The 13,642-nt window shown below is 35.6% G+C and overlaps 2 protein-coding genes across 6 annotated transcripts in view; one reads left to right on the top strand and one right to left on the bottom strand.

Annotated features, from left to right (window-relative positions):
* The first annotated feature begins 203 nt into the window (after positions 1 to 203).
* Positions 204 to 5,674, top strand: LOC6047866 (adenylate kinase). The gene is made up of 3 exons (XM_001864830.2): positions 204 to 378; positions 474 to 600; positions 4,458 to 5,674. Exons 2-3 carry the CDS (start codon positions 496 to 498, stop codon positions 5,076 to 5,078), a joined length of 726 nt encoding a protein of 241 aa, XP_001864865.1. The 5' UTR covers positions 204 to 378; positions 474 to 495; the 3' UTR covers positions 5,079 to 5,674.
* Positions 5,675 to 11,568: 5,894 nt separating this feature from the next.
* LOC6047867 (guanine nucleotide exchange factor DBS) overlaps positions 11,569 to 13,642 on the bottom strand; it is a 216,319-nt gene continuing 214,245 nt past the window's right edge. For all 5 annotated transcript variants that reach the window (XM_038266278.1, XM_038266279.1, XM_038266280.1 and 2 more), the window contains one exon: positions 11,569 to 12,100. In XM_038266278.1, coding sequence (XP_038122206.1) covers positions 11,991 to 12,100 — 110 coding nt within the window. In that variant the 3' untranslated portion in view covers positions 11,569 to 11,990. The remainder of the gene's footprint in view (positions 12,101 to 13,642) is intronic.

Below are 13,642 nucleotides of genomic sequence, written 5' to 3'. Positions count from 1 at the left end.
CATTAACATCGTATTTCCTGAATTAAAAAAAAATGTATTCAAAAATCCAAATATTTGTTTCAAAGTGCATGAAATAAACACTTCGCCTTGTCTGTGTTTTCAAACGTTGTACAGTTCCACTGACCGTTTCGATCGTTTCGCTTACCTGTCAACGCGTTGACAACAAAGCGATAAGTCGCCAACAAAATCAGCCGCCCGCATGCTAAAATCAGCACCAGTCTGCGTAGAAAAAAAAACCCCTCAGTCGTTTGTCAGTGCAGTTCGAAAACGGGTTCCTCCGGTGTGGTTCGTGGCAGTTCCGTTCCGACGTTCGTTTCCTTCTTGGGTTGTAAAGCTCCGACCTAGCGTCGATTCCCGCGTGTGTTTGCTTGTTTACCGGTTAGTTTTGAATCGTAGTTTTGTGCCAAATTGACTCTCGGTGAAGAGATTTTCTGATTTCTTCGTTTTTTTCTTCTCCGGATTCCGGCTTTTAGTGCTTGAAGAAAGAGCAGTAAGATGGCCCCAACCGCAGCAGTGCCGCTGGCGAAACCGAGCCAAGAATCGCCGGTCGGAATCAACGCCATCCTGCTGGGACCGCCCGGCTCCGGCAAGGGAACACAGGTGAGACTCGGTTTCCCGAACCTCTAAAATGAAGGAAAATTTAAATTAGCAAAAAAATCGTGACCTTGATTGGCAGAAAGTGATTTTTTTTTGGCAAGACCTTTGAACGCGTGCGTTTCCCCCCCACTTCAAGGCATGATTTTTGTAGCAAGTTATATAATGTCGGTAGAGGGACGGATTCCTGGATTACCTGGACAAATCCTACCCGCAGGGTGCTGTTTGATCTAGTTTAAGCTTCGCTTAACTGATAAAAGAGGCAGACAAGAAACAGTTTTATCAATTGCTGCTCTTCGGTGTTTGCTTCTCCGGGTTTGTTTCATATAAATTCCTTCAAGGCCATCGTTGCCAATTGGAGGGACGAGACGTGGTCACGAGTGAATCGGAACGCCCAGCCACATCACGAAAGCGTAGTTTGTAGTATTTATCGCGGGAGAGCGTATCATTGACTCGCTCTTTCTCACTGTTGTGGTTGTTTGTTATCTTTTGTTATCGTATTGAACGGATAGATAAAACCAGTAGCGATACTGCAAACATCTAATTTCATTTGCCTCATCGGGGCAAGTGACCGCAACCGATTTCAAAAGTCGAGCAGGAGTCGTTACATTGTTTACAACAATGAATTTAAAATTGGCGAAAAATAAAACTATTAAACTCTCTGAATAATTTTCAATTGACTTGATTTTTATTGCTAGGGGCAGGAAGGATAGAATGTGCCACTTTGGGTTTGGGTTTTTAAACGGATTTAAAACTCGTTTTCTTCAACGATTTATTTTTGTTTTAATGGTAGTTTCGGGTCTATTCTACAACCTTTATTTTTTTTTATTACAGTCCAGAATCGAATATCCAGCCTTGATTATTTATTACAGTCCAGAATCGAATATCCAGCCTTGATTCGAATACAGTACTTGTTAGGTAACTGGGCGTTGTTTAACTGGGCGCTCGATAAGTGGACCGTAGCCCAGTTAAAAAGCAGACAAACGTCAAAAAAACCAAAACAAACGAATTTACCGAGGGGTTAATCGTTGCAAAAATCATGCAAAGTTTTTCAAACTTTTAATTAATTTTAAGTAACAATTAAAGAAATATGAAAAGTAGGCAATGTAAATAAATTTTAGTAAACTTTATTTTCATATTTCATCAGGAAAATATTATTCCTCGAAGGTCCCCTCGTAATTTTTCATTCACCCCAGTTACCGAACAAGTACTGCATTCGTATTTTTTTTTGTTTTTCTGCTGTCATGAAATGTGATTAATTTGAATTCTGCGATTCATTTTTTGTCAAATTTGAATACAGTCTCGGCAGGCCAACATGATACTGATGGTACTCGTCGGTTGACACCCAGGCGAGGAACATCCCGGAAGGAGCCCAACTACATCCGTAGTGCAGGGTGGCCACTCAAGTCGGGAAAGTCGGGAAAAAGTCGGGAATTCGCCAAAATCCGCCAAAAATCGAGAAAAAGTCGGGAATTTATGATTTTTTGTCAAAAAGCCGGGAAAAGTCGGGAATTCTGAGCATACTTGATTGAAAATTATTTTTTAACTCTTGAATAATTTTGTAATATTTTGTAAAATTTTCAAATTGAATTCACTCATTTCTGCTTTAGTAACTTACTTTAAATTTAAGGTTCTTTTCACTATTTCAATATATTTGAGTATAGAAAAGCTGTTAAAGGCATTCAAAATCTTAATGAATATTGGAGTCTTTGACACAGATTTTCATAATATTTTTTTATGAATCAAATGATCGCTTTAATTTTTGTTCATCAAACAAGAGGTAAAGTTAATGAAAATCTAATATAAAAAAAGAGCATGATGGCCAGCTTAGAATTATAATTCTATTTCATTTTGTCACATAATTGGATATTTGGTAACAGATTCCAACTTGAGTTTGGCAATGGTTTTTTTCGGTGAATATTTTTAATTGTTTAACTAAATTCATTTAGTAATTTAAAATATATTTTTTTCCAAATGTTGCCCTTGAACTTTTTTTGTGAGTATGGCTAAATTACCTACCATAGATAAAGCTTGATTTTCAGTTTTCGGAAAACCTAAATATCGAATAAAATCCAAAATAAAGAAAATATTGAAATTGCAAAAAAATAATCCAAGAAATTTTTAGTTATTGCGAAATTGTTTAAAAAAAATGTTTCTTCAATTATTTTGCTTGAAATAAGTGGGAAAAAATTGATTAGAAAATTTAATATCAAAAATTACAAAATTAAAAATAAATTTTATGAATTCCTTGACATTTTCCTAAATCCTTTGAATGAATAATAACAGCAATTATGTTTCAATCATTCTTTGATTTAAAACGATGATGAAGTTTTGAAAAAATAGGAACGCTATTTTAAGTTCAGTTATCTTTAACTTTTTGTCATTTTCAGTTGAAACGAAGTATCAAAAACTATACGTTTGCCAATTTAAAAAATAACATGGAAGTTTTAAGTATTGTTGAACTTTCGATTATTTTTCCAAAGACTAATTGTTTGTGTTTCTACTCTGAATCATAATAATGAAATTCCATTTTTGAAGTGTTTTTTTTTATTTATTGTTCAGTTGCCTATATTTGGATTTTTTTTTTTTAAATCATTGTGATTTTTTTTCGCTGGCTGGTTAATATTTACTGTTCTTATAGAAAGTTTTTTGTTCATTCATTCTTTAGATAAGAAATGCCTATTATTTGAGCATTCTGGAAAAGTCTGGAAAAAGTCGGGAATTTGAAAATGAAATTTCAGTGGTCACCCTGGTAGTGCTGTTTGGACAAAACAACTAGTTTTTGAATATAAACTAAAATTAAAACAGGTTTTGCTTTAATGAAAGTTGATAGGCACACTATAGATGGTTAGGCGCTTATACTTACATCAAACCCTACGTAATGTACCACCCCCGGCCGAGTTAAAATGCGTAACCGGAAAAGAAGGTGTGCATGCCTGGCACGAACACTCAAAGCGTGTTCTAGCGTGCTGCTCGTACTGACTCAGAGCAAGGGTGAGATGTAGGTGTAAGGGCAGTGCGTGTTTGTCGGGAACCTAGTGCATAAGAGCGGTCAAGGCCCGTTCTTACACTGAAAATTGCGAATTGCGAATTGCGAATGAAAATTCAAAATATTTTCAAACAAGCCCAAACAAGCTAAAAATGATTATCAATGCAGAAAAAGCATTTTGGATTGTTTTGAGTTGATAAGACCTCTGTTTCCATTGAAATTTTTCAGTTTTATGAATAAATATATTTTTTGCCCCCTAATTTTTCGAACCAGTTTTGAATGGAGGGGCGCCATAAACTTTGAAAAATATTGGCAACGGCCTTATTGGACCTAAAAAAACATCAAAATTGCTTCTTTTTAAATTGTATACAACAGAACTGCCCGGATAAATCAACACATGACAGGAACAATTAATAAGACATTTATTTAAAGGTGATATTTTTACACCCTAAATAGACAGCTCTTTTTGGTTTCATAATTACGTGCAGATTAAATTATAGCTCTGCATGGCCAAAACCCGCATGCACACATCGTATGTTGTTTTACTATCAGCAGCAGCGAATACCTACGTAATCTAATTTTAAAACGTAAGCTGCGGCTTCTCTACGCCGCTCCGTCCGTCCACCACAATCTTTTCGGGGTGTCTCGTTTCGCGCGGTCAACTTTCAGCTGCTTCCTCACGCTGATTTAACTCCCTACGATTTCGTTTTGCTTGTTTCTAAGCTGTTTTGCTCAGATTGATACTGACCTGAGGCGCGTCAGAACGAAAGCGAAAGTCTAAACAAAAATAAATTACTCAATGAGGAGTGCCACTCCTCTCGGTGATAGTGAGTACCTAGTTGAATCAATGTTTTCCATTTCCCCTTTCTTCCAGGCCCCTCTGCTGAAGGAAAAGTTCTGCGTGTGTCACCTGTCCACCGGGGACATGCTGCGGGCGGAAATCGCCGCCGGCTCGAAGATCGGTGCCCAGCTGAAGAAGGTCATGGACGAGGGCAAGCTGGTGTCGGACGACCTGGTCGTGGACATGATCGACTCGAACCTGGACAAGCCCGAGTGTCGGAACGGATTTCTGCTGGACGGATTCCCCCGGACGGTGGTGCAGGCCGAAAAGTTGGACCAGCTGCTGGACAAGCGCAACACCGGACTGGACGCCGTGATCGAGTTCGGCATCGACGATTCCCTGCTGGTGCGTCGCATCACCGGCCGACTAATCCACCAGGCCAGCGGTCGCTCGTACCACGAGGAGTTCCACCCACCGAAGGTCGCCATGACCGACGACGTGACCGGCGAGCCGTTGATGCGTCGCAGCGATGACAATGCCCATGCCCTCGTCAAGCGACTGGAGTCGTACCACAAGCAGACGAAACCGCTGGCCGATTACTACGCCCTGCGCGGTCTGCACTTCCGGGTGGACGCCGCCCGGAGCGCATCGCAAGTGTTTGAGCACATTGACAGTATCTTCATGAAGCAGCGGTCAGCACGGTTGGGACTGTAAAAAAAAAACAAGGAAGATCACCAACAAGACGAATACGACGACGACGTAATCTATCTATATCCGGAACAACCAGCACACTACCTTTACTGCGGGATAAGTTTTTAAAGTGACGTCAATGTTTCCTAAAAAAACGACAACATTTAGTAAGCATTTAGTAGAGGAGCCATCCGAGAATAATTGTAGTTAAATCAAATTGACAAAACAAGCAACAAGGTCGCTAACCCCGCGCACGCTGACTCTAGAGAAAGAAGGAAGGATAGTTTAGAGAGCCTATTTTTGTTAACTTGATCAATCCAAGGGGTAAAAAAAAGACAAACATCTGTATTATTGTACTGTAACAACGGAATACCGAACTATCGACGGTACACACACATACACAAACACACATCCACACCTACGTAAGGGACAAACTTGTTGCCAACTTGCGTAACAAAAATTGGTGGCGCTAAATGTTATTTTGACAAGACAGAAAAAGGTGGAAGAGCAATATCTATTGTACTGAATATGCATCGTGTTGAAGACTCTTTCAATGGTGGAGAGGATTAAAAAATAAAATCAATGGATCACACTTGATAAATGGTTGAATGGTAACACAATTTTGTGCATTCTTTTTAGTTTGATTGAGAAATCCCTTTTTCTGAATAAATAAATAAAATAAATTCTGCACAATGACCAAACCGACCAAAAGGTCCAAAATGAACAAGATGAACAAAATGACTAAAAAGTACAAAATGACCAACTTGATCAAAATGGCTAAAATGACTAAAATGATCAAAACAACCAAAATTTGTCAAAATGGCAAATTGAACAAAATGATCAAAATGACCGAAATTATCACAATGGCCAAATGATCAAATTGATCGAAATGTCTAAAATATCCAAAATGATCAAAATGACCAAAATGGCCAAAAATGACCAAAATCATCAAAATGACGAAAACTACCAAAATGATCAAAATAATCAGAATTTGTCAAAATGGCAAAATGAACATAATGACCAAAATGATCGAAATGACTAAAATGTCCAAAATGATCAAAATGACCAAAATGGCTAAAAATGGACAAAAGGGCCAAAATGATCAAAATCGTCAAAATGACCAAAATGGCCAAACTGTCAAAATGACCAAAATAATCAAAATATTTGAAATGACCAAACTGACCAAAATGATCGAAGTGACTAAAATATCCAAAATGATCAAAATGGCTAAAAATGAGCAAAAAGGCCAAATGATCAAAATGACCAAAATGGCTAAAATGACCAAAATGGCCAAACTGTCAAAATGGTCAAAATGATCAAAATGACCAAAAGGGCCAAAATGACCAACTTTACCAAAATGATCAAAATGACCAAATCAACAAAATAACTAAAATGAAAAAGGATCAGGAATAAAATGACCAAAATGCCAAAATGGTCAAAATGACCAAAATGATCAAAATGACCAAAATGACTAAAATGGTCAAAATTATCAAAATGACCAAAAAGGCCAAATTGTCCTAAAGGAACAAAATGACCAAAATAATCAAAATGGTCAGAATGACCAAAATGGCCAAAATGACTTAAATGATCCAAATGACCAAAATAGCCAAAATGACCAAAATGACTGAAATGGTCAAAATGACCAAAATGACCAAAAGGGCCAAAATGACCAAAAGAGCCAAAATGACCAAAAAGGCCAAAATGTCCTGAAGGAACAAAATGACCAAAATAATCAAAATGGTCAGAATGACCAAAATGGCCAAAATGGCTTAAATGATCCAAATGACCAAAATAGCCAAAATGACCAAAATGACTGAAATGGTCAAAATGACCGAAATGACCAAAAAGGGCCAAAATGATCAAAATGGCCAAAATGGTCAAAATGGTCAAAATGACCAAAATGGTCAAAATGACTAAAATGGTGAAAATGGTCAAAATGATCAAAATGAACAAAATGGTCAAAATGACCAAAATGACCGAAATGATCAAAATGGTCAAAATGACCTAAGAGACCAAAATGAACAAAATGGCCAACATGAGCAAAATGATCAAAATGACTAAAATCAACGAAATGACTAAAATGAAAAAGGACCAAAATGAATAAAATGACCAAAATGACAAAAAATGCCAAAATGAACGAAATGACCAAAATGGTCAAAATGACCAAAATGATCAAAATGACCAAAAGGGGCAAAATGACCAAATGGTCAAAAAGACCATAATGGCCAAACTGTCAAAATGGTCAAAATTGTCAAAATGATTAAAATGGCCAAACTGTCAAAATGGCCAAAAAGATTAAAATGATCAAAATGACCAAAATGACCAAATGACCAGAATGACCAAAATGACCAAAAGGGCAAAATGACCAAAAAGGCCAAAATGTCCTGTAGGAACAAAATGACCAACTTGACCAAAATGGTCAAAATGACCGAAATGATCAAAATGGTCAAAATGATCAAAATGACCAAAATGAACAAAATTACTAATATGAGCAAAATGATCAAAATGACCAAAATCAACAAAATGACTAAAAAGAAAAAGGACCAAAATGGCCAAGATGACCAAAAAGGCCAAAATGTCCTGAAGGAACAAAATGATCAAAATGGCCAAAATGACTAAAATGAACGAAATGGCCAATATGAGCAAAATGATCAAAATGGTCAAAATGACCAAAATGATCAAAATGACTAAAATGGTGAAAATGGCCAAAATGATCAAAATGATCAAAATGAACAAAATGGTCAAAATGACCAAAATGAACAAAATGACCGAAATGATCAAAATGGTCAAAATGACCTGAGACCAAAATGAACAAAATGGCCAATATGAGCAAAATGATCAAAATGGTCAAAATGGTCAAAATGACCGAAATGATCAAAATGGTCAAAATGATCAAAATGACCAAAATGACCAAAATGAACAAAATGAACAAAATGACTAATATGAGCAAAATGATCAAAATGACTAAAATGGTGAAAATGGCCAAAATGATCAAAATGAACAAAATGGTCAAAATGACCAAAATGAACAAAATGACCGAAATGATCAAAATGATCAAAATGAACAAAATGGTCAAAATGGTCAAAATGACCTAAGAGACCAAAATGATCAAAATGGTCAAAATGACCTGAGACCAAAATGAACAAAATGGCCAATATGAGCAAAATGATCAAAATGACCAAAATGATCAAAATGAACAAAATGGTCAAAATGACCAAAATGAACAAAATGACCGAAATGATCAAAATGGTCAAAATGACCTAAGAGACCAAAATGAACAAAATGGCCAATATGAGCAAAATGATCAAAATGACCAAAATCAACAAAATGACTAAAATGAAAAAGGACCAAAATGAATAAAATGACCAAAATGACAAAAAATGCCAAATTGAACGAAATGACCAAAATGGCAAAAATGACCAAAATGATCAAAATGATTAAAATGATTAAAATGATCAAAATGACCAAAATGACCAAATGGTCAAAAAGACCATAATGACCAAAATGGTCAAAATGACCAAAATGGCCAAACTGTCAAAATGGTCAAAATTGTCAAAATGATTAAAATGGCCAAACTGTCAAAATGGCCAAAAAGATTAAAATGATCAAAATGACCAAAATGACCAAATGACCAGAATGACCAAAATGACCAAAAGGGGCAAAATGACCAAAAAGGCCAAAATGTCCTGTAGGAACAAAATGACCAACTTGACCAAAATGGTCAAAATGACCGAAATGATCAAAATGGTCAAAATGATCAAAATGACCAAAATGAACAAAATTACTAATATGAGCAAAATGATCAAAATGACCAAAATCAACAAAATGACTAAAAAGAAAAAGGACCAAAATGGCCAAGATGACCAAAAAGGCCAAAATGTCCTGAAGGAACAAAATGATCAAAATGGCCAAAATGACTAAAATGAACGAAATGGCCAATATGAGCAAAATGATCAAAATGGTCAAAATGACCAAAATGATCAAAATGACTAAAATGGTGAAAATGGCCAAAATGATCAAAATGAACAAAATGGTCAAAATGACCAAAATGAACAAAATGACCGAAATGATCAAAATGATCAAAATGAACAAAATGGTCAAAATGGTCAAAATGACCTAAGAGACCAAAATGATCAAAATGGTCAAAATGACCTGAGACCAAAATGAACAAAATGGCCAATATGAGCAAAATGATCAAAATGACCAAAATGATCAAAATGAACAAAATGGTCAAAATGACCAAAATGAACAAAATGACCGAAATGATCAAAATGGTCAAAATGACCTAAGAGACCAAAATGAACAAAATGGCCAATATGAGCAAAATGATCAAAATGACCAAAATCAACAAAATGACTAAAATGAAAAAGGACCAAAATGAATAAAATGACCAAAATGACAAAAAATGCCAAATTGAACGAAATGACCAAAATGGCAAAAATGACCAAAATGATCAAAATGATTAAAATGATCAAAATGACCATAATGACCAAAATGGTCAAAATGACCAAAATGGCCAAAATGTCCTGAAGGAACAATTGATTTTGGGCAATATGGTTATCAAACGTCATGGTTTTGAATACTGGACATGAAAATGGATTTGATCTTCCGATAATCGAAATGCTTAAAAAAATCTAAGGTGATGAAATGTTGAGAAAATGAATTCAGTAATTTTTAAGGCAATCATCCATTAAAATTTGAAAGTTGAGAGCATGGGGCGAAGGTCTTTGTCATACTGGTCATGTGTAACATAACCACCAACACATTTTTTAAATGATGTAAAATGTAATATCAAAATTAAATGAGAAAATGTCAAAATCTTTTGTATGGCAAACCTGAAATGGAAAAACTATCATGGACAAATGTCATCAGCAATGAAAGCAAACTAGAGAACCAGCAATTTAAATTTTTCCACAGAACAAAAACTGTTCTCGCCAATGTTTCGTTTATTGTTAATTTGATTAACAAACTGTTTCTACCTCAGTATTTCGAGCTGTATTTGCTGTATGTGTGTAAATGTGTTGTTTCGACTTCTTACTCTTCTTACAAAGCAAACAATTATTTCCGTTATTGCGTCCAATTACAACTGTTACATTCTGCGAACTAACAATTGCCTTTTTTGTTGTATTTTTATTTATAATGGTTTATTGCGTTTATTGTTGCAGAAAACTTTGCCTCCTTCAGTATAATAGCGCGCTTTCGTACAATAACCGTCTCAACTGATTTTTTTTTTCATGTGTGTATATAAAAATTAACTCTATAATAATGGTATAATAAAAATACATTTTTTTCACTTATTTTCGTCTGCTTCTCACAAACATTGACTTCCAATTAGGTTTGCTACAAAACGAAGCTGAGATGTGGTTGCCGCCCAAAAAAGGGACATCCCCCCTAAACAACTATGATTCTTCCACGAGTGCCAATCAAATACTGTACAAAATAGTTATATAAAAAACTAACAGGAGAAAAAACATCTTTACAGAATAAAAGGAACCAAAGTATTGACGGGGAAATTACAGAATGTACAAACGGCAGGATCAAACTTAACAAAAAGATAATAATGCTCATCTAAAACAAAGAGGTGAGAGGGATGAACTGGTAAGCATCTTTCTAACAGCTAGTATTCACAAATGGGGGGAAAACGAGGAAACAAATGAAAACAAGTTTGTGACCAATAAATAAATAAATTAAAAACTAGCACAGAGTACTTCTTCTTTTCATTTCGTCGTCGTGTTTTAGTTTTGCGGGGAAAAAAGTTAATTTTTCCGCGCACTTTTTCGTCACCAATTGATTATTGTTTCATTTTTCCAGTGTTTCTATCATGCTTTATATAACACACAATTTTTGATGTTGTTGTTGGTTTGAGAAAATGAGCCTCATCGACAAGTAATTGCGTATTTGATAGGGCGCTAATTGATGTTTGTTATTATTATTTGTTTATGCTTTGGCTTATTTCGTTTTTTCTAAACAGACTTTCTCGATAACATTTAAGGATTTTTTTTTGTTTAATTCAACTTGATTGATTCGGGAGATTGTGGGTCTCGTGGCGCAGGGGTAGCGGCTTCGGCTGCCGATCCCGATGATGCTATGAGACGCGGGTTCGATTCCCGCCTTATCCACTGAGCTTCTATCGGATGGTGAAGTAAAAACGTCGGTCCCGGTTTCTCCTGTCTCGTCAGAGGCGCTGGAGCAGAAATCCCACGTTAGAGGAAGGCCATGCCCCGGGGGGCGTAGTGCCAATAGTTTCGTTTGATTCGGGAGAATTGGATTGTTTAGCGTTGGCTCATGGGTGGGTATTGCAGAGACTAGAGCGATAGAGTGTTAAAAGAGATAGAGTGAGCGAGAGAGAGAGGGAGATTGTGTTGGCAGGGAGAAGCGGTAAGACGCTCTCTCACCGATAGAGTCACGACGACAGAAGCTCTTTTTCCTCTCAGTGTTTTGGGAAATGTCTGAAAGAAAGAAAGATCAAAAAGCAACGAAAACGCGATTCTTTCAGAGAGAGAACTTCTCAGAATTAGAGCTAACGTTACAACGATTGTGTATTTTATCCAACTTTCTTCAGCTTAACACGTGCATGGAACTCTATTGTTTACACGCCAGCGTTTCCTTGTGATTCAATAATTATTGCTAGTTTAGTTTGGTTTTTGGTTCACAATCCTAACCTCTAATAAACACTCATCACAATATTGTTTTCCACTTAGCTTTATACAGTATTAGCACTATTGTTTTGTGTCTCTTCATCGAATGTATATTTTGGCTAGTCCGTGTATGAATGTGTGTGAATAATGTCTAACTGTACGGTTTGATTTGTCCCAACAAACGGATTTGATGATATGGTGAAATAGTGTGAAGAAACGGGTGAAAATTGTCCGAAAAAATTGCATGCATGCAACAACGCGTTTGTCCTTAAACATGCCCTGACCAAATTTAATCCTACTAATGTTCGTTCAGCTTGTCCTGGCTGCGAGCACCACGAAGACCGCGGGACGACTTTCGGTTGATCGGTTCCAGGTACGCTGCCGGAGCCCATCCCTCGAGACCGGTGCCTACAATTTAAAGGAATAAAAAATATTAGGAGTTATTTTTTTTTTCGTTTGAATATTCATTATTATTTTCGTTTTGTCAAATTCGGTACATTTTCTTCAAAAAACTTGTCTTTTCTCCTTTCAATCTATGCCTTTACCTTCCATTTCATAATTTAACAGCTTCACTTTTTTGTGCAAAAAATATGAATAAAACATAATTTACGAAAACTATTGATATTTTTTTTACATGATTGTTGAATGTTTAGATTTTTAATTATTTTTTCATTTAATTTGTTTTTTTTTCTAACAATAAAACAACAAAAGAAAAATTTATACAAATGATTATTAACTATTCAGGATGAATTGTACATATAACGTTGAAGATGAATTTTGGGGCCACGGATCAGAAAAAGACGTGAAACTCCAAGAAAAAAATATGTTCGAAAATTCATTGATATTTTGATTTAATTTTGGACAGAAGCATAACAATGACAAAAAAATCCCTTTTACTAAGGGTTATTTAAAAGTTTATAGTAAATTTACAGTAACTTTCTGAACCGTTCGATTTTTTTTCAGTTATTAGTACAATTTAAAAAAATCCAAAATTGGGTAACGTCACTTTTGATTCGAATTCCGGATACTCATTCTTTCTTACGAATCGCACAAATTTCGAATGAAATTTTAGTGAATGGCATTCTTTATAGGCCTCAAATAAGCTGTTAACATCAAAATAATCGAAACTTTGTACAGAATTTTACTAGAATTTAAGGAAATCAGAACTATAATTTCCTGCTTTGCCTTCCCGGTGCTTCGCACGCCTCTGAAATATTTCAGTGAAATGTTTCTATTTTTTGGTAAACTAATATTTTATTTTTATTTAATTGTTTTGACATTGACTACAGCGTCCAAACCAATTTGAAATGAGAGTTGATGTAAGAATTCATCAAATAACACAGTTTTGACAGTTATAATGCAAATTTATATTCAAATAATTGATAAAATAAGATGAGTTGTCCGGGTTGCGAAGCGTCCGGGAATTCGAATTATGACATTATTTTTAATAAAATAAAAAAAAAATAGGGGGCTGTACGCTAGCACTTTTGGAGCACATAATATTTTTAGTGATTTTTTGAAAACATAAATATTTTCAAAATACAGATACTGTCCAGACTCGATTATCCGAAGGCTTCGGAAATATTTCACCTCGGATAATCGAATCACGAAAAAAACATTTTTTTGCTGTCGAGCAAAGCTCAAATCAGGAATTTTTCTGATACTTTAGTACCCGACCCTCTCCGATTTCAATGAAACTTTGTAGACTAATTTTCCTAGGCCTATATAAGCCATTTTTGTGCATATGGAGCAAATAGTACTCGAGAATAACATTTGAGAAGGGCGTAAGGTATTTAAATATTTTTGTATTCTGTAATTTAAAAATTACTGTATCTCGAAGCCGTTGTGTCGTATCAAAAAGTGGTCAAAGACAAACTTGTAGGAAATTGGACGGGCTTTCTGAAAAAAAAATACACTGAAACAAAAATACACGCCACATCTATGAGATTT

The sequence above is a fragment of the Culex quinquefasciatus genome, chromosome 3, assembly GCF_015732765.1.
Source record: "Culex quinquefasciatus strain JHB chromosome 3, VPISU_Cqui_1.0_pri_paternal, whole genome shotgun sequence".
Lineage (NCBI taxonomy): Eukaryota > Metazoa > Arthropoda > Insecta > Diptera > Culicidae > Culex > Culex quinquefasciatus.
Note: the sequence above shows the minus strand (reverse complement) of the source record. Positions and strands in the feature narration are given on the sequence as shown.

Excerpts from the sequence above, each read along its gene's own strand:
- LOC6047866 (XM_001864830.2), top strand. The coding sequence starts at position 496 with ATGGCCCCAACCGCAGCAGTGCCGCTGGCGAAACCGAGCCAAGAATCG. Across the intron at positions 601-4,457 it reads GCTCCGGCAAGGGAACACAG|GCCCCTCTGCTGAAGGAAAA; the intron begins GTGAGACTCGGT and ends CCTTTCTTCCAG.